General features: G+C 45.4%; 1 protein-coding gene across 1 annotated transcript in view; it reads right to left on the bottom strand.

Annotated features, from left to right (window-relative positions):
- MNS1 (meiosis specific nuclear structural 1) overlaps positions 1–25,976 on the bottom strand; it is a 240,942-nt gene that overhangs the window by 201,139 nt on the left and 13,827 nt on the right. Inside the window, exon 3 of the mRNA XM_085644126.1 lies at positions 8,207–8,334. Coding sequence (XP_085500252.1) covers positions 8,207–8,334 — 128 coding nt within the window. The remainder of the gene's footprint in view (positions 1–8,206; positions 8,335–25,976) is intronic.

The following is a 25,976-nucleotide window of genomic DNA, read 5'->3' as shown; positions in this document are numbered from 1 at the left end:
CCACCATATAGCAACCAGTAGTGAATTTATTTACACGTTTGTATCTAAATATTGAGCCATCCATAAATTAATTACTTTCTGCCGCTCAGGAGACGGAGCAAAAGGTGTTTACTACTCCATCGTGTAATTAGAGAGCATACTTCTACACCAAAGAAGTACAAGATGCAATTACGCTCCATATTGTGATAAAGATATTATTTCCAAGTTGTGCATAACTATTGAGATGGAGGGGAGGAAGGAGTCTTTTATATATTTAAACAGAAAAGATAAAGCCAGTGTGCAATGGCAGAACATTATAGTGCGCAAGAGCTATTAACAACCAGAGGCAGATGACATTAAGCCATTAAGAACAAACATTGGCCACGCGCGCACCTCGCGCTCAAAGTTAAAATAAAAAGCAGGTGGCCTTTTCAAATTAAGAGACGAACTTAAACCTTCATCCTTCAAGAACGACAGAAGTGACGCAACAGTGAGTGTGTTTACAGAGCAACAAAGTTCCCAATAAGGTAGTAGCAGGCATCATGTAACTATTACATTTTGAGTGTGAATCAAGCATCGCGGCACCGGTGCTTTACTTTGAACATTAAAAGTAAAGCGCGGGTGCCGCGATTATAGCAAAAGTAATGAAATAGATGTTTTTTTCTATTTCTTTACTTTTGCTATAATCGCGGCACCCGCGCTTTACTTTTAATGTTCAAAGTAAAGCGCGGGTGCCGCGATTATAGCAAAAGTAAAGAAATAGATGTTTTTTTTCTATTTCTTTACTTTTGCGAAAGTGAAAGTCATCACGGTGCTAATGACCCATGAAAGTTGGCCCGCTGCGCGCGTGCACGCTCGCGTGAACGCAAGCGCTAGGTAAGCCAGCAGCACTTTCAAAACTCATCTACTAAATGTCTTTCCGAGCAGCGCATGCGCGCTGACTCAGCGAGACCTAAAAGAGTGGGGCTCTGTAGACTCCTCACAGGACGAGGATTAACCACCGTACATGGGGACACTTTTTATGTCTCATAATAACCGCCATGATGTCCTTATAAGTTGTACTGATCTTATGTACGTATGTTGCAAGAGCAACGGGTCAAATGATTCCGGATTGTACTGCTGTATGTGATTTTTGCACCAATAAAACAAATAATAAAAATTTTTAAAAAAGAGTGGGGCTCAAGGAAGAGCCCTGAGGCACTCTACAAGGCGACCTGAAGTATTTGGATGCAAAATCTCCCGATTTAACTGAAAAGGTTCAATCTATCCATCTCAATATGGACCAAATTTTTTCAGTATCTTGTACTCAAATGAATTATTAATTTGTTTTTCAAAGGCTACTGTCTCAGTTCCCTGAAGTGAAATCCAGAAACCCAGGGTACATTTCACAATCCCCAAGATAAGGGAAAAACAATGACACAAATTTAGCCTGGATTCCTTGCTTAGATTTTAAAAAAAGTATGAAGGCTTGAGCCCAAAGTGGCCCAAACATTTTTTAAAAAAAGTCACAGCCTGGGGCGAGAAAAACCTCAACCTCTCTTTGCCAATGACCCGCACGAAAGACTGATGTCGGTCATTGAGTTTCAGCATACATTATTTAAAGTCTCACTACTGTAGAAGCAGTAGTCTGTACTTCATTTGTTGTGGAGGACATTGTAAGGTTTCAGGATTGGCACCTTGTTAACCGTATTCCTGCAACACAGCAAAAGAGTTGTCAATTTCGCCAATACAAAGTTTCAGCCAGGTAAGGAAAGAAGCAGGATAGTAGATATTACAGTCCCTAGTGCCCAGCTCAAACTGGCCTGCATTTTCCAAATTGCTTCAATTTGTGCCATATAAAGTGAAGTTCTGGGAACTTGACTGAAGTGGTGCCGCAGATTAAGAGTTGGTATCTGCCTTTAAATGGCGGTGCCTGCATATATATCTTTCATGGCTCATGACTAACTGTAGCCTTCAAATTTGTTCCATCTTATTTTTAAAGAAGTACTGTGTCTTTACAGACTCAAGAAAATAGGTACCTAATTGTCATATTTGTGGGGTTACAATTTTAATCGGGAGACGTGTGGGGATACTGGGTGGTACATACTTTGTGAATCCATGCAGAATACAGAACTTTCCCTCACATAAATGTGAGGTAAATGTGAGATTTTAGCCGAAGTTTGAGGTTTGCAGGCATTGTGAGTAAGAAAAGATAGTGGGAGCTACACAAGTCAGACCACCCAGGACATCCCTGGGTGTCTAGTTTTCCAAAATATCCGGATTTGGTAGGTTTGTCTGGGTTACAGCCGAGTTCGGGCCAAACTTTTGCAGGTTTGCACATCACCAACATCATGTCTTGTGGCCTTTCCAGTCATAGGCAAAAGACCCACCCACTTAAGTAGGGTAGCCTTTTTATCTGAAGAAGTGTGGGTACATAGAAACATAGAACATTTGCCATTACCAATTGGATTACTCTCTATTTTTGCCTCTTAAATGTTAGCGAGTGTGCAAGAAAGAACACATTATGCAAAATGCATTCTGAATCACGATAGTATGGAAAACTCCAAATTTAGAAGGGTACAAATAACCATCATTCCTAAACTCAACAGCATTTACACATTTCAAAAACACGTAGCTTTCCCCTGCCCTTCTGGAAGTCCCTCCCTCTATCTGTGGCAAGCCGCATAGCCATTGCTAAAATGGTGATACTTCCTGGTTTACTTTATTATTTCGCCAGTCCTCTGGTGATTCTCCCCAGTGCCTTTTTTTTAAAGTTATACATCCTATTAGGGTAACTCTGTTGCCACAACTCCCTTAGACAAGTTGCCCTGCCTAAGCTGCAACTCCCCTCAGCTCAAGGGGTCCTTGGGGCCCCCAACTGTGAATACTACGATCTGGCTTCCCAATTACAGTGGCTCTCCTACTGGTTGGCAGGCTGGTTCCTGGAGGACACGAATTCAGTTGGCCCTCCTCTGTCCCAGGCAGCTCTAACATATACACCCCAATGTCCGACCACCACGAGATTCGCCTCTTCTCATGAGGGTCCCACTCTCCTGCATGACTAAAGCGATTCATTTCACCAGACACCTTCCGACTTATGCCTCGGTGGTCCCATTGCTCGGACTCCCGACTTGAAGGGGCCACCTCTTGAATCGACAAATTCACATTTGGGGGAGGATGTGTTAATAAGCGAGGGAGCGCTTTATCAGAATGGACAGTTAATGATGTTTGAGATGTTGACCGAGAAGTATGCACTTTCCAAAGGCCAATTATGCCTCTACGCCTCCTTGAAGTGTGCCATTAGGGGACATTTGGGCATCTCATGTGACCGAGCCGGTCACCCATCAGCTCATACAAACTTTATACACTATGGGTACTGAACGTAGACTAATTAGCTGGCTCACTAAAGCTCTAATCTCACACACGCAGGCTTCGCTGCAGCCAATCAGAGATACATGGAAGACCGACTTTGTTATGTTATGTTATCCTCTATTTATAGCGCGCGCGGCTACCCGGAAGTGTCCTGGCGCGGTAGCCAAAAGGTGGAGGCGAAGATGGACAGGCCAGACTGGAGGGTTACTTAAATAACAGAGTTTTCAAGTGTTTTTTAAACAGCCTGAGGTCGCCGGTGTTCCGAAGATCAAAGGGCAGGGCATTCCAAGCCATGGCTGCTCTAACAGAGAGTGCGCTGCCTCCCATTATAGCCAGGCGATACCTGGGAACAAGAGCAAGGCATTGATCAGTAGAACGTAGCTGTCGGGGCGGCACATAAAACGAGAACCGATTTCTGAGATACTGAGACCCAGACTTGTAAAGCGCACCATGGACAAGCGTAAGAGCTTTGAACAGAATGCGTTGGTCAACCGGGAGCCAGTGCAGATCCCATAGAAGCTGACCTTCCTGGAGTACACAATAAGGCTCTGGCTGTCGCGTTCTGGACAATCTGCAGCTTTTTTAGCTGATATGCCGGAAGACCGATGTACAAGGCATTGGCGTAGCCCAAACTCGAAAGGATGAGAGCCCGGGTCACCATTTCTTCGGCCACTCTGGGCAAAAGTGGCAGAAACTTCTTAAGTAGTTTCAATGTGCCAAAGCACGCACCGGCCAGCCTGTTGATCTGAGGCATGAATCTCAATTCCTCACTGAACCATGCCCCCATATTTTTTGCCGGGCTCCCCGTCGATTTAGGCATGGGGTAGCCCACCGGCCAGATATCTTCTCTGAAATGTGGAGGGAAGGATCCGTAAAGGAGCACCTCTGATTTTTCTTCATTACATTTTAATTGGGCCTGCGCTAGCCATTTAAACACTTCCGCCAGACAGTTTTTGGCAATAGCCGGGGAGAAATCAGTTTTCTTCCACTTGAAGAGGAGCTGGGTATCATCAGCATAGGCTATGATCTTAGCACCCAGATCCTCTGCCAAGTAAATAAGGGGCGTCATATAGACATTGAACAGAAGAGGGCTCAATGTTGAGCCCTGGGGAACCCCTGTCGTCAGGCTTCGTGAGGATGAGGTGAAGGGCGGCAGCCAGACTTGCTGCGTTCTATAGGTTAAAAAGGATTTAGTCCACTCCCAAGCCTGGCCAGAGATGCCGATGTGGGACAATCGAGCCAAAAGTTGGCGGTGTGGCACGGTGTCGAATGCGGCAGAGAGGTCGAGTAATACAAGAGCTGCTCTGCCGCCAGCATCCAAGCACTCCCTAATGGACTCCGACACCTCCACTAGGGCCGTCACAGTACTATGAGAGGCCCTAAAACCTGACTGGGCGGGATGAAGAGTGCCCGAGTTCTCCACAAACTCAGAAAGCTATTTGTGCGTGGCCTTCTCACACACCTTAGCCACCGCCGGGAGGAGTAAAATTGGACGGTAGCTAGCCGGGGTAGCAGGGTTGATTGAGGGCTTTTTCAACAGCGAGAGGAGTTTTGCATGTTTCCACTCAAGTGGAACAGTGGCGTTCATGAGGGACAGATTGACAATTTCATTAACTTCGGGGTTGACTACTTCTGCCACCACCGCCAGTAGCCTGGCTCGGCAAGGATACGAAGGAGAGCCTGATTTAAGCGATTGCAGTATAGCCAGAGTATCTGACAGCGGAATGGGGGTGAACGCCATCAGGCAGGGGCGGACTGGATCGGGGTCACCAGCCGTTTGAAGCGAATACATCGCCTGCTGTTGGATGACAGTCCCGAAGCTATCCTGTATAGCTTGGATTTTATCAATGAAAAAACCCGAAAGCTGCTCGCACCAGTTGTTCGAACCAGGCGAGGCCATCTGTTCCGCCAAGGATTCAGGAAGCTTTGTACAATTGCAAAGATTTCCTTCGAATTGTTTTTTGATTGAGCAATACGCTCCGCAAAGACGTGGCCTTTGGCCAACTTGACCATGGAATAATAGTTGTGCTGGGCTTTTCGGAGTGCAAATTTACCTGGCGGACAGTAGACCAATCTCCAGCAGCGTTCTTATTTTTTACAGGATTTTTTTAGGTCTTTTAGATCCTTAGAGAACCAAGGTTGGGACGGAGATTGTCTCGCTCTTTTGTAAACCAGGGGTGTGGAAAAATGCTCCACTGCACTAGCCAGACAGTTATTGAATCCCCCGACTGCCTCCGGCAAACCCCCTAAAATACTAGGGCGGGTATCCGCCAAGACTCTACCAAATGAATCTGATTGGTGGCGAGACCGCCTCCTCGCATCGAAAGTCTTTATAGAAGAATAAGATGGCTTAATGGTCCAAGAGAATTGAATTAGAGAATGATCGGACCAGGAAACAGGGAAAGGATCCTGAATGACTAACGGAAAGTTGGAACAAACCCCATCAATGGTGTGACCCCCACTATGAGAAGGGGAGTTAATCCATTGAGTCAGTTGAGCAAGATCCATAGACTCATTAAAAGCACGTGTCTCAGAGGCCTCTCTACAATCAAAGTGAATATTAAAATCACCAAGCAAAAGATAATTAGAGAAGTGCAACAGTAACAGTAACTTTGGCAGGATACTTCATGATAAAGAATGAGAAAAAGGCCCTGGCATACCAAAGGAGGGTTTTCTACAATGCCCGCTTGAAATGGATTCAATTTTACATCCTTCATAGGGCAATTCTTTCCCCTAAACAACTGGCCCGTACATTCTCTGGACATATACACACAGGGTGGGTGCACGGTTCCTAGACTTCACTCGCATTCTAGAAAAAAAGATTATCACAATATGCTGGCAACCCTGCCAGACCCGGAGCTTTGTCAGTGCACATTTATCCAATTGGCGGATTCGGTAGCTGTAGCATTGTGTAGAGAAGACGCTAGAGGCCTGCATCATCGCCCTATAGCCCAGAGCTGGGAGGCACTTCTCTCCCAGCTGATTGATCCCCTCCTCCAGCATTCTCCTGGTCGGAGGAGTACCTAAGTCCTCTACCCTCACCCAATAATGCACCTGCCTCAAGCCAGACTCCCAGTCTGGTCCTGTATGCAAACTCGAGAACCGCTAGCGGGCTGAGGTGGTTCACAGATATAGTGTGCCTCAGACCTCTCCATCCCGTTAAACACCCCACAACACTAGGATCCTGGAACAGCATTGGCTGAAACTCCCTAAGGAACCCAATTCTTCACAAATTGGGAGTACAGTTGGATCGATCTGCCTTCCACCACTAGGGTCACATCTGTTGGGGCCCTCTCCCTCCCCGCTTCCAAGTGGGGAGCAACTGGGAGGGGGTGCTTGTGTCCCTACTGTAACTGGAGCCCTAGTGCGCCCCCAAACACTGAGAATCCCTCCCCAGCCACCTACATATTCTCCCCTCCCTACCCGACCTTCCCCCCTACCTACCCCACCCATATATGGGCGAGAGATCAGAGTCTGAGTTAACACTTGCAGTTACTTTTGTGTGTATTCATACGTGAACAGATTATCGGTATAACAAACTGCAATTTTAATGTGACCCGTTACGTGCATGGTTACAATCTATGGGTCGATAGTCATTCAATAAAAAAATGTGTTTAAAAAACACATAGGTTTCCTCCGAAGCCATTTGTCATTCATTAGATTTGACAATATAAAATGCACCATGGTCAGTACACAATATAAAATCACTATAAGATGCAGATTAGTGGTTGGCTCTAGGTATCACTTTTTTTGGACAACCATCCAACACTATGTATCACTGCGACCAGAAGGATCTGATGTATGTAACTGTACGTTACTTCCATAAATCATACAAGCGGGCCCAAAAATTAAAGATGACAAACTTGTCGCTAATTGCTTTTTAGCCCCACTTATTTTAATTATTAAATAATTTTTGCCATTTTTTCTCCTTAAGAAACTATTTGTTTCTATTCGTTTCTTTGGAAAAACCATAACTGAATTCAGAATGTTGCCTCGCTTTAAAAAATGAATAGCTTTCAAAGTTCATCGATGGGTTTCACACCCGTTTCCACAACACACTGCAATTAGGCTTAAAACACAAAAATAAAATGTGGGGGGGAAAAAAGATAAGTCTGGCCTGGATACCTTTTTGGGGTAAAAAAAAACCCACAAAAAATAAAAAAATAAAACAAGAAAGCTTAAGCCCAAAGAGCCCCACACATTAATTAAAAGCGAGACTCAGCCTGGGCCAAGAAAAGCCTCAGCAATCCTACACAATATTTAATGAGCATGTGGAGATACTCCGTAAAAAAGGACATTCTGTTTTAATCACTGTATGTGTACATTTTACCAAAACTTAAATGTCAGGATTTACAGCATCAGTCTGATAAGGAGACTTCTATATCATTGATCGAAAAGTGTTCAAATTGAAATTTACATAGTGTAATTCAACCTAGCAACAACAACAGTACTTTACTTTTTGGGGAGTTATTTCTCCCTCGCTGTGCTACATCTCACTAAAAGTTACTCCATACATGGACAGAAGGGTTGTCCATTCCTTTGGCTCACTTTGTATAATGATTGCTTTGTAGGTGTGCCTCAAAAATCACAAATGGAAAAATATTCAACAATGCATAGAAAGTATTAGAACGTTGTATAATGTTGGCCCTGCCCAAGTATTGAGTTATATTTTTTCACACCGCTGGACATAAGGAAGTTACCCTTTTGGATTGTGCATACTCAATACTTATCAAGCATGGTCATGGTTTGTAAAAACTCACAGTAGAGTAAAAGGATTTTGTTACTGAAAACCGTGGGTGCATGTAAAAAGCTGTATGGTTCTTAAGTGTTTTATTTGGGAAGCATGTCTTACTAAAACAATTTACAGTAGCAATACCTGTTTTCTCTCACTTGCTGTCTGATTTTCTCATCTTTGAGTTTTTCGTGGTTTATTCTTGCTATTTCCTTGGCCATTCTTTCTTCTTGTTCCAGTTGTACCTCTTTTAGTCTTCTGAGTTCCTCTGCCTGGTCAACAATACAATCACAGTAACTGCAATTAAATTATTCTTTGAAAAACATTCTAGTGAGCAGCACACTGTCATGAGATCATTACTCGCAGCCCGAAGTAGGGGTTATAAACCGAAAGCTTCTAAATAGGCTGAATAGAAGTTCCCTTAATAGTGCTCACTCGACAAGTTTATTAAAATATGTTCACGAGGGTCTGGCCTGAAAACCTATAAGACATGTTCAATGTTTGCCCTCCTTCCCTCACTTGACTCCTACTGTGTACTGCAAACATAGGAGGAGCAGCACACACTGCCATAAGTAGCTCCTCCTCAAACTGTCAATATTCACAATGGTTTCTCTGGGAGGGAGTAGGAAGAAACTGAGGCAATCTTGAAAGTCCTGTTTGGTGGAAATATGATTTACTGCTGGAACAGAATTGAGTACATACAGTTTCCTTACACTTCACAAAATAGGCACTAAAATGAGAACACTGTTGTATGTTTGTGGTATTTGTATAGTGTGAATGTAGCCGAAAGGCAGCAGAGCACGGTACAGGGACAAAGATACAGTAAAGAGATGATTGGAGGGGTAGCTCGGTTTTGAGAACAGGACCTTTACGCAATGATGATGCAGTGTTCTTTAAAGAGGTGTGTGTTCATCTCTTTCCATCCTGGAGCAGGTTTGAGGGCAGTCTAGGTGTATATGGTTATCAAGACTGACTGGATGAAAACAAACTAATTGTAAACAAGACAAGGAAGAATCACTGCCTGACTATTTAGACTGATTGAATGGAGTCTTTGATAGTCCAAGAGGCGTTGACTACTCCATACATGCCTGAATCCCTGTAGATCAGAGAGGGATGTATGTCCAATGTGTAATTAGCCACTTGCCTTGATGATACTGGAGCTAGCTGACCTGGCTTTAAAACTCACTTCTACTATCAGGCAAAATAATTGATAAAGTCGCTTGTCCCCCCACCCTGTTACTTATCGTGTGCCAGTATCTCTCGGTCCAATTATGGAACAGTACGCCATCCTTCTGAACCTAACCTGCCCTGCTAACTTGTTGAGAAGTGATCTTCTGTTTAAACTAAAATATACTGTGGGTTGTATGAACTATAGTATCTTTTTTAATGTTCAAACTGAAAATAAAATGATGTTTTACCTGTGTTAAATAAGTGTTCCTCCATTGCCAATTTCATTTATTTCCCAAAGAGAAGAGCATACACAATGAATGCATTTCACTGTAATAGAGATGGCATAATACAATTCATTTCATTACCTGCAAAGGTCAAGTAACAGACTTGATAAAAAAAAAGCAGCTTTAAGTAAATCGGAGCAATCTCATACCCCAGGAGTGGCGCTATTGCGCAGACAAGATCAGGCGACCACTATGCGCCCCTGATCAAGCACTACACCTACCCGTACAATTATATAAGTTTCTTTCCACATTATAAAGACCCATTAATCGCCCCAGCCATGCCTGGAATGTAGGAGGTTCTGCACTATTCCACACTGTTGCAATGAACAATCGAGCTACTTCCATAGTAATAAAAATGAAATAGGTCAGAGTAAAATCTTGTTCACTTCGGTTGTCATTTATTTAGAAATCTGTTTATTGAGTTTTAACTGATATACAACACATCGTGAAGCAGAATAATGCGCAGCTACATTTGACTTATATTGAAATATTCATACTGGCATACAAATAACTATAAGAATGGGTGCATTGCTCGGTTCCTTATCACAATGAAGGCCTCCGTGGCAGCAACTTCAACTATTAAAACCGCCATACATCTTAAAGCCTTATCCTGTCAGGGTGACCCTAAGGTAAAAACATATTACTGTTGCACCCACTTTCCCCTGGTGTTTCTCCATAAACAGATAACCAATTATTTTATCAATAACAAAGACTACACAGTAGGGTAACCATTGCCCCTGCGAGCCAACAACGATGACAACAGCAGCAGTGCCCGGTATTTGTCTAAGCATTAACTTCCCAACGCCCCCTGTGCTACCTCCTCTCAAGCCCCGCACACCCTGTTCGAGACATTATACGGACTGTGCTGTGTGTGTTACTATGCCTCGCCACTCCGACTAACGCTACGCTGTCTTGCGCTATAGCACTCTGCCGGACAGGTCAGCTCCCCCCCGCCCAGGACGGCTCCCTCAGCGTGTCCCTCACCAACCTCTGTGGCAGTCACTCCCGACCGCAGCATGGACTGCAACAATGCCTCCCACTGGGCTGCTATGGGTGTCATCCTAAGCCACAACGTTTCCTCCCTCCGGAGAGCCACTCCCTCCGCCTTTGCCCAGACCAGGAAGGAGCCGCGCCATGCCCTTGTGTGTGGAGGGGTATCCGCCTTCCAGCGTTTAATAAGAAGCCACTTCGCCACCACAAGCCCTAGGTCTATGAATCTAGAGGTGACTTTTACGGAAGGTGTTCTGTGGAAAAGGTGTAGTAAATAGGCTGACCACTCGAATGGAATGGCATGGCCTGTGCACTCGTGGAGCGCCTCCCGTATTGTCTGCCAGTAGGCGCTCAACACAGAGCAGCTCCACAACACATGAATCAGGTCAGCATCCGGTTCCGCACAGCGGGGGCAGCATGCATCCGTGCGATGAAAATACCTGTTAATAGAGGCGGGCATGAGGTATGCTCTGTGCAAGATGAAGAACTGTATTTGGCGAAAGCGCATGTTCCTGGGAACTCTCTTCGGGCCCTGCAGTACCCCGTCCCACTCTTTGTCAGTCATGGGACGATCCAGATACACCTCCCACTTACCACGTAATGGCGCCAAACTCACCGCCGTGTGCGTGCGCAGAGACGCCGCAAACCATTTAACCAGGTGTCTCCCCCGCCCCATGACATGCAGGTATTATACCATTAAATGTTGTTCTGGCTCCTCCCTTAGGTCTCCCCAATGGTCCGCCAGCGTCGCCACCAGAGCCCGGTGGTTCACTTCGGTTGTCATACCCAAGAAGTATCATAAGTGCACTAATGCGTATCTCCCTCCCAAAGAACTTTCTCCAATATGTCTTGATACCCTGCGTCAGCGGCAGCAATTTCTCACAACCATAAAGCATGCATATCTAGTCAGCCAGGTCCTCTCCGCACCTACAGCACTTATCTTCCCTTCACCTCATACAAACAGCTTCTCCAGAGTATAATCTAATCTAAAAAAGTTCTGTAGTGCTGAGCTTTTAAATTAGATGAGAGATGAACCTTCATTCCTCATTCAATTGACGTATACATATCCACATCCTCCTCTCCTAATTTTCTTGCCCAATTAGATTCAGTCTTCTTCAGATCACCTGGGGCTGTATCCTTTAAAAGATTATAGATTTGTCCTATCCTACAATCTGACTGACATATAACCTCTAAGAGAGGAATTTCTTCCCGGGAGACCATACCAACACTGACTTGATTCAGAAATTCTCTTACCTACAAACACTTAAAAAAGAACCCAGCCACCACTCCAAAATCTTGGTCTCACCACGGCAACATGAATTTATACCTGGCAGAGGAAAAATGGATCATGTCAGATTAGCAATAACTCTATTTGATGTTGCAGAAACAACAGGTGACCGGATGGCTATGATCCTTCTCGACATGGAAAATAATTCAACAGAGTGTTGTGGTGTTATTTATGGCAATTCTGGAACAAAAGGGGTTTGGTCTACGCTTTATAAAGGCTATTAGTGCAATCTATACTACACCCTAAGCCAGACTTCAAATTATGGGTCAAGAATCAGGAAGAATTAATATAACTAGAGGGACGAAACAGGGATGTCCCTGCGCTCCAATTTTTTGTCACCCTTTTTATAGATCAAATCGTCCAAAGTCAGGTCATAAAGCCAGTTCGAATTAATGGATATGATACCAAGGTACTTATATATGAGGATGACATCACAGTGATAACTTCTGACGCCAGGAATGCAATAGTTGAGGTCGAGCAATTAGCAGGGGAATATGGGAGGATATCAGGGCATCTATTGAATAGGGAAAATATCTGTTCTGATAGATACTCGTCGGACGGATGAGGCTAAATATCTCAAGATTAAGATAAACCCCAAGGTTTCCACAATCTACCATAATTACCTCGATCCTCTGATCAGTAAGTTCAGTAAAGATTCAAGACGTATTAATGGGTTACAACTTCCCTTCGTCTAGTACGTAGTGCTAAAATTCTCCCAACCAACTCACCATATTCATAACTCTCATTTTTATGTACCTGAAATCCTTTAACCACCCTCTTAATATAATAGCTGCTAATTTCGGCTTGTATGTGCCCCTATTCCTGGCCCTGCAATATCCTTTACCTGTGGATCTTTTCTAGCGTAGCTATCTTTTTAATATAGACCTCCAATCTCACCTTATTGCTGCTTCCTTCTGCTTTAAAACAATCCCAATTAATTATATACAACAGAGGCAACCCTGACAAATCTGAACCAGGGGCAAATATGGGAATCCTAACAACAGTTCAAGGTGACAATACATACATAAATAAACAAACTATAAATTAAACTACAAAGACGTGTCATTTTAACGCATCAATGAAGAAAAGAAAGAAAAGGAAAAAAGAAATCTATGTATGACAAAAGCAAATATGAATTCGTAGAAAATGTATTATAAATACTAAAATATATAGAATAATGGCGCTCAACACGGTACACAAACAATAAAGTAATCAACAATACAGTGTGTAGAGGGGGAGGAGCCTAGCGCGCAACCAAGATGGCCACGTAGGCACAGGGCTCCCGAGGGCCTCCGCAACCTCTCACGTCTATCCTGAATAAATCCTGATTTTATCGACGGGCTTCTACAGGCGAACATAAGCGGAGGTGATCCCCGTTGTCCAAATTTCAATCGGACTTCAGGAACCGGGATAGTATTGGCTTCAAGTTGGCGGCCTACTCCTGGCCTTGCCCCGGATTCGAATTGGCGTGGTGCCCGGGCAGAAAGTGAACAACAACGGCATGCAGGAGCTGGGCTGGTGTGTACCCCGCACTTTCACTTTCGGTTTCGGATCTCCTCGCTGAAACTGGCTGAGAGACCCTGGCTTGTCAACGACACGTCGATAGTGGGAAGATTGGGGATCCTGACTGGATCTTGGACACTAGCCTGGCCTACACTTCGTGATCGCCGAGGCTCATTAGACCGGCTGTCCAGAGATTACTAATCGTGTTGGTGGACGACAACCTTGGTGGCCCTCCGACAATGGTAGCTAGATCGGACGGAGATAAACAAAAATCCAAGACGACTAGGCGGGGAGGCTATACCCAAGCTAATAACATGGACCGCTATGCTCAGTCAAAAGGATCCCCTAGTGGACTGCATAAGTCACCGGAGAGATCCAAGGCGGACCCGGGATCATCCACAGAATTAACGTTGCAGGATGTCATGGGTGCCATCGACGAGATGAAAGCTGCGGTTAGTCAGCAATTCGACACCTTGGCCCATAAATTGGACACGGTTTTGATCGACGTTAATCTAATCAGAGCGGACCTTTCGAAAACGAATGAAAAGGTCAAATCCTTGGATCTGCAAACGTCGAGCCTGACAACAAACGTGTCCGACCTGCAAACCGAGGTCCGTAGTCAGCGGACATCCAATGATTTGTTTGTCCGTCGGCTGGAGGACTTTGAAAGTAGGGCTCGGCGGAATAATGTGCGCATAATAGGGGTGCCTAAGAAATCGGAGGTTCCTGCGGCCGACCTCTTCGTGGAAGACCTCGTGATCAACCATCTTGCACCCAAAGGGCTGAGTAAATTTTTTGCGGTTGAGCGGGCCCATAGAGTTCCAGGTGGTAAGCCGAAAGCGGGAGCTCCCCCATGGCCTATTATTGCCAGAAGTTTCAATTTCAGGGACAGGGACGCTATCCTGCAGGCCTCGAGGGTGACTGGGCCGACGAAGTTTGAGAACACTAATATAAGTTTCTACCCGGACTTCACACAGTCGGTCCAAAAGCAGAGACAGGGATTCATGGGTGTTAAACGGCGCCTGAGGGACATGGAGCTGAAATATGCGATGCTCTTTCCGGCCAGGTTGCGTGTTGAATTTGAGGATCGGTCACATTTCTTCGATCGGCCAGAGGTGGTTGGAGATTGGCTTGATACTTTGCCCCAGCGACGCAGTCTAGAGGAACAGACTGAGGAGAACGGAGGGGGCTTGACGGGGCAGAAGGTTCCCGGTGACTGAACATTGCGATGACACTTCAATGCCTTGGTTCGATGTTTCTATTCAGTGCCTTATTCTTACATGCCCGGGGGTTGTGGGGTGCTTAGTGAGACTCTTTCCTCCTCTGGGGTTTCTTTTTGTAGATTAGTCAATGGTAGGGCGACAGGCACACAGCAAGTTGGGGGGGTTACATGGGCTCACGCAGGGGTGCAGGGAGGGGGGAGTTGTAACGGGAATGTTGGTGGGGAGGGGGAGGTGGGGAATGTTTGAATGTTTCACAAGGCAATGTGACGCTATTTTACTGGTGGTTGGGGTCGTGTTCTCTGGGGGGAGGGGGTTGTGCGCGAGGTTGGGATGGGGGTAGGGGATTGAGAGTACTCTCATGGGATGTGAATGGATTGGGGGACAGGATTAAACGTGGGGTAGTGCTGCAGTTTTTGAAACGGTTCTCGCCAGACATTGTCTTTCTGCAGGAAACGCATCTAATTGGGAATTCTTGCCATGCTATGAATAGGCGGGGATATCGTCTCGCTGTTCACTCCGGTTTCACTTCTGGCTCGAGGGGAGTGGGCATCTTGGTTAGAGCCTCTCTCCCGCTGGAGGTGGACGTTATAATTCATGATGACGGAGGGCGGTATGCTGCACTCGTAGGACGGTGGGAGGGCAGAACTGTCTCGCTGGTTTCTGTGTATGTCCCACCAGGATTACAGACTGTAACATTTGCTGATTTAGGGCGCATGGTCCTGGGACTCCCGGGGGGGGGGGGGGGTTCTAGTGATGGGGGGCGATTTTAATTCTGTCGTATCCGGTAGAGCGGTTCGTCACCCTCCCAGGGATCTCCCTGGGGCGCAGGCCTGGCTGAGTGGGTTTATAAATACCCTCGGACTGCTGGAGATTACTGCACCCGGGACAGGCGCAATACACTTTCCACTCAGGAGCTCATGGAAGTCTATCAAGACTTGATTATGTCCTTATGCCGGCGGCCCAAGCTGTGATGGTTAGGGAAGTAAGACATCTGGCCCGGGGTATTTCTGACCACTCCCCACTACTGTTGTATATGGAGGTCGCCCCCGGGGCTGCGGGGAGGGTAGCGCCGATTAACCCTTGGTACCTGCGTAATCCTAAAATCCGGGCGGAACTGGTTAAGTCTCTCGAACACTATTTTAATGAAAATGTGGGGTCAATATCATCTGCTGTCTCGTTGTGGGAAGCCTTCAAAACGGTGATCCGTGGGCAAGCCCTTTCCCTCATTTCCCACACCAAGAAAAGCAAGATTGAGGAGGTGGTTCGTCTTGAGAATGAAATAGCTGAGTTGGAAGGGGACCTGGAGCTGGGTGTTACGAATGATAAGTTGCACATTCTCAGTCTCAAGCAGCTTGACTATAGAGCGTTGGTCACTGATGCTGCCAAGGTGATGTGTAGAGAGCCAAAAGGGTGCTTATACGATGTGGGGGATAAGGCTGGAAAGTTGATTGCATGGTTGGACAAGAAAGAGAGAGCGAGTCGAGTGGTACCGGTCATTGAGAGAGCGGATGGCGCGCGTGTGACTGACCGTGTGGAAATTGTTGAATGTTTCGCGGATTATTTCCGCGAAGTATATTCTCCAGTCTCGGATCGCTCTGAGGATGACTCTCAACTACTGCTGAGAGATATTGCGTTGCCGTCTTTGTCAGAGGAGGATAGGATACTGCTGGACTCGACGTTGTCGTCTGATGAGATTGCATTGGCCATTCGCTCGGTCGCTTCCGGCAAGGCCATGGGTCCTAATGGCCTTCCCATCGAACTGTATAAACTGCGTCCGGACAAGATGGCGCCTCATCTGCGTGCAATGTTCCTTGAAGCACGAGAAGTGGGCTCCCTCCCCTATGATCAGCGTCTTGCCACAATAGTCGTGATTCACAAGGAGGGGGAAGTCGCGGGATCTATGTATCTCTTATCGACCAATCTCACTGTTGAATGCGGAGCCCAAAATTCTAGCTAAGGTTTTAGCTAATCGTCTGATTAGGGTCGTTGGCGACTTGATCCATCCGGATCAGTCTGGTTTCATACCTCACCGTAACACGGCTCTGAACCTGAGGCGTCTCCATGGAGTGCTCGCCAGAGCGGCACACATACGTGAGCCGGCCATTTTGGCGTCTCTGGATGCGACAATGGCGTTTGACACTCTAGAGTGGCCGTATCTTTGGGCGGCACTCGCGAAATTTGGTTTCGGCCCTGGGTTTATCAGTTGGGTGAAGTTGTTGTATGAGGAACCATTGGCTCAGGTGGTAGTGAATGGCAGAGTGTCGACACCCTTTGTATTAGGAAGAGGCATGCGGCAGGGTTGTCCGTTGTCGCCTCTTCTCTTCGCACTCGCCTTGGAGCCTCTGGCTGCCTGGCTCCGATGGGAGCCCTCATTGCGGGGCATCCAGTGGACGCCTGAATTTGAGGACCGCATCTCTCTTTACGCGGATGAAATTCTCCTGTACCTCACATCTCCCCGGCAGTCTTTACTTGTATTAGTCAATGTTCTAAGCTCATTTGGTCGTAACTCCGGCTTGGTCATTAACTGGACTAAGTCATGCGTCTACGTTCTCTCGGGTGATGCTCCTCTCCTCCCGCGCGGCTGCCCTATCCAGATTTCGCAATCGGGGTCTAAATATTTGGGAGTCTTCATAACATTAGACCCTGTGGCCCGTTATACGAGGAACTTGCTCCCCCCACTTCTGCGACTAAAGGCCGACGTTTTGGGTTGGCGACCGCTTTCGCCGCTCGGACGTGCGGCGTTGTTTAAATTGATGTCACTACCACGATTCCTGTATGCACTGCAAAACACGTTTGACGTTATACCGGCCCGCTATTTCCGTGAGGTGGAGAGTTTGCAGAGGCAATTGTTCTGGGACGGGCGATCGCGAATCGCTCTCACAAAATTGACACTCCCTTGGTATGATGGGGGTATCGCACACCCCGATATCAAGCGATATTATTGGGCGTCCCAACTGGCGGCGGTGAATCACGGGATGTACGGACCGGCCCTGAACCCGGCGTTTGCGATGGATAAAATTTTATTGCCTGGTGGGGATTACAATAGGGCACTTTATTCGAAGTCTCCTGGTGTGCAGTTGACAGGCCCAACAAAGATAGCAGTACGTGTGTGGCATGCTGCGAATGCTGCGATGGGATGGAAGGACCGCCTGACTCGAGCGACCCCGCTGTATGCTTCAGAAAGGCTGGGCTGTTTGTGGAAAACAAAAGGATTTGAGAAATGGGATATGATTGGCATATGTAAGGTGAGTGATTTTTGGGTGAAAGGGAAGTTTAAAACGTTTGACATACTGAAAGTGGAATATAAGCTGAACGATAGGGAGTACTTCCGGTATGCTCAGGTCCGCCATGCATTGTGTTCGGTTTTTCCTGATGCTACTACTATCCCGGAATATTCCCCATTGGAGAACAGGGTGCTAGATGGCTACGTGCCTGACAGCACAATCTCCTTGATTTATAAAAAGCTTATCAACGACCGGACGGACCTGTTGACCCACCTGAGGAAGGTCTGGGTAGCTGACGGTTTGGTATTAGACGATGAGGACTGGGTATCGGCGGTGGCCTCCCCGAGGGAGGTGGCAATTCCGGCTCGCCTTCGGTTCGTGCAATTGAAGATACTCCATAGAGTGTATATCACTGGACCCCGCCTGATGCGCATGGGTCTCTCTGTGGATGGTCTGTGTAAGCGTGGCTGTGGTTTGCTGGGTACTTTCCTTCACGTCATATGGGAATGTCCTGGGGTGGCTCGCTTTTGGAGTCGGGTGCATGCGGTAATGGAAGAGGTCACACACGTCGCTCCGTTACCAGAAGCTAGAAGGTGTCTGCTGAACGTGTGGGAGCCAAATGATTATGATGTGGCGCAGACGCAGTGGGCGACTCTGGGGAATATGGTGGCTAAACGAGACATCGCACAGTTATGGGGTTCTCAGAGGTCACCCACGATCTCGGTATGGAAGGAGAATATGGACTGGTGCATGTTTAGAGAAAAGACGGTGTATGTGGCGAGAGGCAAGCCCAGGAAATGGTCTAAGGTGTGGGGTCCGTGGAATTCTTATCGCGGAGACATCTGCGCCCCTCCTCTCGCGATAGTATTGGATGTTCCTTTGTCCCCTTAGCTGAACATTCCTCACTTGCTATGTCATGAGTATGTTACAATTTGACTTTTTCTCCACTCCCGGGCCCCCCCCCCCCCTCCTCTGTCGCAAACCATTCATGATGATGGGGACTTTCCTACCCCGGGGAGCGCGTCCTGATACTTATAATTCTTATTGCCTTGTCCGTGTGAAATGTTTATAAGTTTTAAATTAAAAATTGAAACTGTTTTTATACTGGTATTCGGATACAACTGCTGCCTTCCCTTAGAGTGCAGACGGACTAACGGGATCGTTTGATTGACATGTCTGTGTAACGATGAACTAACTCGTCTCGTGCTACTTAGCGGCCGGCCCAAGTGGTTGTAGGCCCATGTCTGTAACTCTTTGAAGTCAAATAAAGGTTTCTTTAAAAAAAAAAAAAAAAAAAAAAAAAAAAAAATACAATACAGTGTGTAATCAAACAAGTTGCTACGGGAAGAGATTATACATAAATAGGGAGTTCAGAACAAAACTGAAACAAAACAAAGATGCGTCTTCATTAAATGTGGCCACGTATATTCGTCGACGTTTCGATAATCCCAGACCACCCCCGCAAAGCACTATATTTGCATTAAAAAACACACAACCACCATTTTCTCATATGCTCGATGAATATATTATTTAAGAGCACTTTCCTATCGAAAGTCCATTTTGTCTGGAACTTAACACTGTCCTGCCCTGGGATTTCCAGTACTAAAGCACAATTATCTGAAAGAAGAATTGGTAATTTTTTATTTCTACCTTGCCCACTAATCTGAAGGAGGCCAGAAAATAATCTAATTGGACGGACTTTCTGTGTGGAGCAGAAAAATAAATAAATCCCGCAGCATGGGCTTTCTTAACATTTCAAATATCAATGAGACCATGACTGCCCATAAGTGATACTACAGCCCGGAGGACTCGAGGTTTTCTTCCGTGGTATTTAATCATTTGATTACTTTCCACCTCATGGTGTATATTTAAATTTTCACATATCAGCGGAATTGGCCAGGATGCTAACGCCACCTCCAGATCTTCTAATACTTTAGAATCATTCTGATTAGAGCCATAAATAGAACAAATGGTCACCCCCACCAGCAGCTTCACAATTGCTCACCTACCCCACTTGTCCACCAACTTCCACTTGACAGGCTCCATGTTAACTTTTAGCAAAGATAGCGACAGGTCTAATTATAGTGCTCTGGATCGTATATGCTACCAGGGTATACCCCCTAATTGTCAACAATTCCCTCTTGCCCCATGGAATATGCGTTTCCTGTTGACATATAACCTCTGAACCCAGGGACCTCAGTATCTCCGCCATCCCATGCCGTTTAGCCTTGTCATTTAGGCCTCCGCCCCTTAACTGAACATATGGATAATTTACCCATTTCATATCCAAAGACTTGTCACTATGCCTATTCCTTGCATCATTAATCCCCAACATTCCAAAAAAACAGATAGCTTGAGATCCAATACTCTACCTCCTTGCCCTCTTTTTGCCTTGCTCACTTGCTTGGATTTTTTATTTGCAACCGTAACGCTCATCCCTTCCACCACCAACCTGCTTCCCCGTCCTCAACCACCCATCTACCCTCACGCCCCCACCCAACCCAAAAAAGTTAACAGACCAAGCATGGTCTGTAGAGATTATAGCATACTCTCTGACCAACCAAGCAAGCAACAGTAATCTATTCAAAAACAAACATTCCAGTTGCGCAATACGTACCACTTAGAATCATGAAGAACGTGAAAAAAACATCCACCTTATAACCTTATTGTGACTTAGCCTAGAATGAACCGTCCACCTCCAATTAATTGTCGCAAGAGCCACCACCTCTCAACAGTATGTGGCAGAAGTCAGGCCTAACGAAGAAAGAGCAGTCCCTAACTGTACATTTGGCCTCCAGCTTGGGCTTCTCAAATATTGATTGTCTCAGAAGGAAGTACCCTATATATATACACACCAGAATAGCCCATGGCTTCTCTTCTTCCCTAACCGTCTGTTTAAGTACAAAGGAAACCCGATGGGCTTTTGGAATGTCATGGGCCGAGTTCCATCCCTCTAGTTCAGGAAATATCTGAAGAAACAAGTCCACCATAAAAGATCAAACATTCGATCCCTCTTTGCCTTCTGAAAACTCCAAGCACCCCCATGGTATTGCATCTTTGTCGATTCTCTTGATCCTCCAGCTTCTACTGAATGTCAATTAGTTGAGATTCATGAGCCTTCACCCGACTGCAAGCTCTGGTGACATCGGATTCAAGAGCGGCGGCTCTAGTCTCAAGATCCGTCAAACGCTTCACTATGGCATTGCATGATTTGGCGATCTTTTAAACCATCCCCTGCAACTTGTGTATTGCTGAGATTTGTGGCCATCCAGTCGAGTTTCCTCTAGAACAGACATAATACATTGAAAGTCTAAGGTAGGGGGATTTGAGCTAAGAACCTCTTAGGAACCTTTTGACATTATCCCTACCAATTGTTCAGTTGGAGAGTAGTCCCACTCGAGACCCTTTCTACCTGTATCTTGCAATCCAGTCTTTTTTAACCACGTTCCATGCCGTAGAAAAAGAAGGTTAGGTCCTCAGGAACACTGTCACTATCGCTGGACTCAGTGAGAGATTCAGAGCCATCAACTGACCATTCTCCACCATTCGACAGGGAAAAGAAGCATTCATTCGTATCGGGGTCAGAGCGGACTATGCATGCTTGATTATGTGAATTTTTCCTGGGCCTATGGGATCTGCCTGAGGGATACAGCTTTTGAGGGGCTGTATTACTCAAGATAATACACTCAGAATCTAACAGCCTTAAGCTGGAGGCAGCAGTCACCGTCATCCCTCATTAATCCCTCTCCCAGGTTCCCTGTCGCTTTTATGCCTATACTAGGATTTAGTATAGGACCCTCAAGTTCTTGTACGGGCATTTCAGACCCCCCCCACATTCGCCTTAAGTCGTATTAAAATGGTAGCACCCTTTACCTTGCTTTTGAAAGTCTGCACCTCTTGCAGAGGATTCCTGCTGTAATGTTTTCCAGGAGTTCACACGTTGTTAATTTCTTAGGCAAAATTTCCATTGTTTCCCAGGGTGTCTGCCTGCTCAGCAGGGTTCCTTAAACACCCAACAGCTGCCTCAGTCCTCCAGACGACCTTGCTGAGCCACGGAGAAGTTCTAAAACTGTTGAGCTGACCAGAAGTTTAGATAACAGAGGCCCGCTTTTCCCCTTCTTCTCCCCGGTCTAATATATTTTCATCGCTGGTGGAAGGTGCAGCCCCCTCTAGCGTGGCACTATGCTGCTTGTTTTCTCTGCTCCTGAGCCCACCAGAGCCTGGGGTATAGCTGCAGTCAAGGAGGAACGTTTGTTGTTCTGGCTGTCCGCTCCTACTCCAGCTGCCTTGGACCTATTCCGATCACCGGTTCATGTTCGCAACAGTGGCTGCAGTCGGCAAAGCTCATCACCACAGAGTGTAAGCATTGACAAACAAGTAGGAATTCTTCTCGCAATAATATATTGCTTCATCTCCTGCTAGTTAATTTTGATAATAGAGTAGCCACCCGCCAGAACTTAGTTATGATCTCTGAGAGAATAGTTCACATGGTTTCTCCATCACTACATTTAGCCTGGCGACTGGTCAGAGCTGTATTGCGGCCACCTCAAGCAGCCGCCATCCTGCTTCTCCTCTGCATGTCTGCAGTATTGCATTCAATGAGTAAACCGCTGACCTGTATGTTTCCTGCCAAAATATGTCTGCTGTACCCTCTTCTTTAGAATCCTGATTTGCTAGTGATGTTGGATGTTAACTGCTGCTCATGTCAAAACGGGTTTAAAACCTTTGAAGAAGCTTCTCCACATATCACAACACTTCCTCCAACATGAAGCGGAGGAGAGAGCTTGTCCTATTATTGCTGCTTTAATGAATCAGGGCGAGTTAGTACTCACTACTTGTATTTGCAACACTCCTATTCTACAGGTTAAGATGTGGTAAGGAAACAGATTGTTTTTTGCCAGACCTTAAAGCTAATAATTCCGTCTCAACACCCTGGTACCCTGTTGTATCACCCCCTACCACTACAGCTGCTACACTGTCGCTGAGTTTTATTCAGCATTCTTTTCTAGATCTAAACATCACGAAAGTCAATTTCTCTTTGCATTCTGACTCGGCTGTAAACAAATACCGTGATATGGACTTCCCTTAGGGGTATACCAAATTAACTACTATATTTACATATGCACTTAAGAAAGAGCTACAACAGTTGTATTCCTATGGACTGAATGTAGATTTTTGACCAATGGCTGCATTGGGACTTCAACATACAAAAACCTGATTACATATTACACAAATAAGTTAAAGTTGTAAGGGAGAGTCACACCATTTTCTTTCTGGGTGAAATGGGGTTTGATACCTAGTCATATACCTCCATATGTGTTTTTTTTTTTTAAATAAAATCAATCAAAACAGGCCAGTAACCCACAGAACTTTGACAAGTCTACACGTCTAAAAAGTGAGGTGAGTCAAAGAAGTGCCTCACCGGGGGAGCAGCTAGGAGGTACACACCAGTTGGCTCACTGTGTCATCATTGGCATTTTCCTGACAGAAACGGAAACCAACTATGTAGCTGAAAAAAAGCAATATGTCACAATAAAAGGATATTAATCCATAGACTAAAGACCCCCGTCACGCAAATTAGGCCAATTGTGCTACTCCTACAAGGTTAAAATTGAGTTAAGGAAACACTAAACAATTGTCTTTAATTTTCATTGTGTCTGTATTCGATTAAAATGAAAAGTGTGATGGGGGGCGTGGCTTGCGCCCGGGGAGAATGGCGGCATTTGGGTGAGGCGCTCTGACGGGCCCCGGAGGTTTCACGCTACATCGCAATTTACCGCAAAACCGAAACGCAGCCAAGACGTCGGAAGATGCGCTGACCATTAGGAGACTTTTGGCGCCTTCCATTTCAGAAGGACAGCACTGCATTTCTGCAATTACATCTCTCAGGCGGGGACGCGTTATCGCGGCCGCCATCTTAGGATCTCCTTCATAGACGGCACTTTGCAACTACACGGAGGACGAAAGGAGCCCCACCTAAGAACTTGCAACCAAAGCATATTTTGTAAAAAATTCCAAAATATTCACTGCTTATTCTAAATTGGAGGATTCTCGACTGGACGCACCACATCCCTCGGTGGCAGAAATGGATCCCTCACCTGCGTCCTCTAGGAAAACCATTACTAAACGCTTAAAACAGAATCCTCCTTCTCCTCCTAAATCAGTCTCACCAGTTTCCATGGAGATGCTGCTAGATGAAATAAGGGCCCTTAGGCCATTTATGGAGGAGACCAATTCCAAACTACAAATTCTCACAGACAACTGGTCTCAACTTGACACAAGAGTCCCTGCTGTTGAACAAAGTATGTCCTCATTTAGAGACATTAGTGCACATGTATCCCTGCTCCAGTCTCAAGTTTCGACACTCCAAAAACAGACTGAGGACCTTGAAAATCGAAGTAGGAGGAATATGGTCTGGCGGAGGGAGTGGAGGGGTCGGACCACCTCACCTTCTTTAAATATTTCCTTCCTAAACTACTACACTTAGCAGAGAACACAGTACTCAATATTCAAAGAGCACATAGATTGGGTCGTCCTTCTTCTAACTCTTCACACTCACAAAAGCCAAGAGGAGTTATCATATACTTTCTGGAATGCACAGATTTGTTATTGGTGTTGGCTGCTGTCAAATCTTCTCAGCGGGTTACTTGGTCTGGTTCAACTTTATTTTTTGCGCAAGACTATGCTAAGGCCACTGCCACCAGGCGTAAAGCATTTCTCAATATGAGGCCAGCTCTTCGATCAATGGGCGCTCGCTATGGTCTTTTTCATCCCTGTTTATTTAAAGTTACATACAACAACAGGACAACAACATATGACGACCCAGTTAGGTTACAAAGCTTCATTAACTCATGTAACCCAACCGCCATGGACGTCATACAACCTTCTACTTCGAGTAATACTTGACTTCATGGACATATTGGAATTAATTAGTACTTAACTCTTCATAGATTGGTTTCCTAGTTAGAATGATTCTCACCTGATTTCATTATAATATGTTTATTGCTTTATTCCTAATTCAAATTTTGTTACTATGTTGATCTGGTTCGTTTTTATTGTTCATTGTTCAATATTCTCTTATCAGTATCGCACTTTTGTCATCTGCTCATTTCATTGTTATCCTTGGTCACCATGGTTCACTTGTTCTTGCTTACCAACACTTGTTCACTAGTCCCGTGTTATTTTTATTGTTTGGTCTTAAGTTCTTTACGTATCTAATTATTGGCTACTCCCTGAATGTTTTATAATTATTTTACTCTTCGCCTTTTTCAGTTATGTCTATTTTCCGGCGTGATGTCTCCTTGGCCCAGTAGGCCCTCCCTGGATGGTTCGCTTACTCCATGTGGTTTCACCCACCCCCACATTCATATTTCTTTCTCTCCCTTTCTCAAGGTGTCTTTCATACTTCTATATTTTTTCTAATATCTAAATTGACATCTTTACTTCTCATATCACTTCAAAATATTTCTCCTTTGTACTTTCTTTCGCTGTATAGCTTGTTTTCTTCCCTCGTGGCTCTGTTCTATCAGAGCTCTTTCTTTGGAATCTTCTTAATAACATTCTTTCTCCTTTTCCGCTCTGGATTACCTTGTTCACGCACCTTTTTCTTCTTGTTTCTCACAATCTTTTTTTCACGCTTTACGATACAGGACTGTCTTTATCCCATGTTATTTATGCTCCTCTTTAACTATATATGCCATTGAAGTTAGTCTGGTGGAACATTAGGGGATTAAACTCTCCTATAAAGAGACAGAGGGTCTTAACTCACCTGGCCAGGCTAGATGCAGATATAGCCTTTTTGCAAGAGCCACACCTTACGGAAATTTAATCTTTGAAATTAAAAAGAGGTTGGGTGGGGGAAATATATTTTTCTCAAGGTGATGGTAAACGAAATGAAGTAGCGATCTTATGTCGCAAATCTCTCCCAGCTACATTTATTTCACAAGATTCAGATACAGAGGGTAGATGGCTAAATGTTAAATTATCACTAGGAGGTGTTCCAGTTTCTTTCCTCAATGTCTACGCCCCTACTGGAAAAGATACTTCATTTTGGCCTATATTGGCTGAACGTCTTCCGAGCTGTATGGAAGATAACTTCATATTAGCTGGAGACTGTAATCAGGTGTTAGATCCTTTTATTGATCGGAACTCTAGGATATCTTTTGTTCCTAACAAACCACATAAATCTTTCATATGTACCATCACTCAATATAAACTTCATGATGCGTGGCG

Source organism: Triturus cristatus, chromosome 3_1 (genome assembly GCF_964204655.1).
Source record: "Triturus cristatus chromosome 3_1, aTriCri1.1, whole genome shotgun sequence".
Classification (NCBI taxonomy): Eukaryota; Metazoa; Chordata; class Amphibia; order Caudata; family Salamandridae; genus Triturus; species Triturus cristatus.
This window is presented reverse-complemented; position numbering and strand designations above follow the sequence as displayed.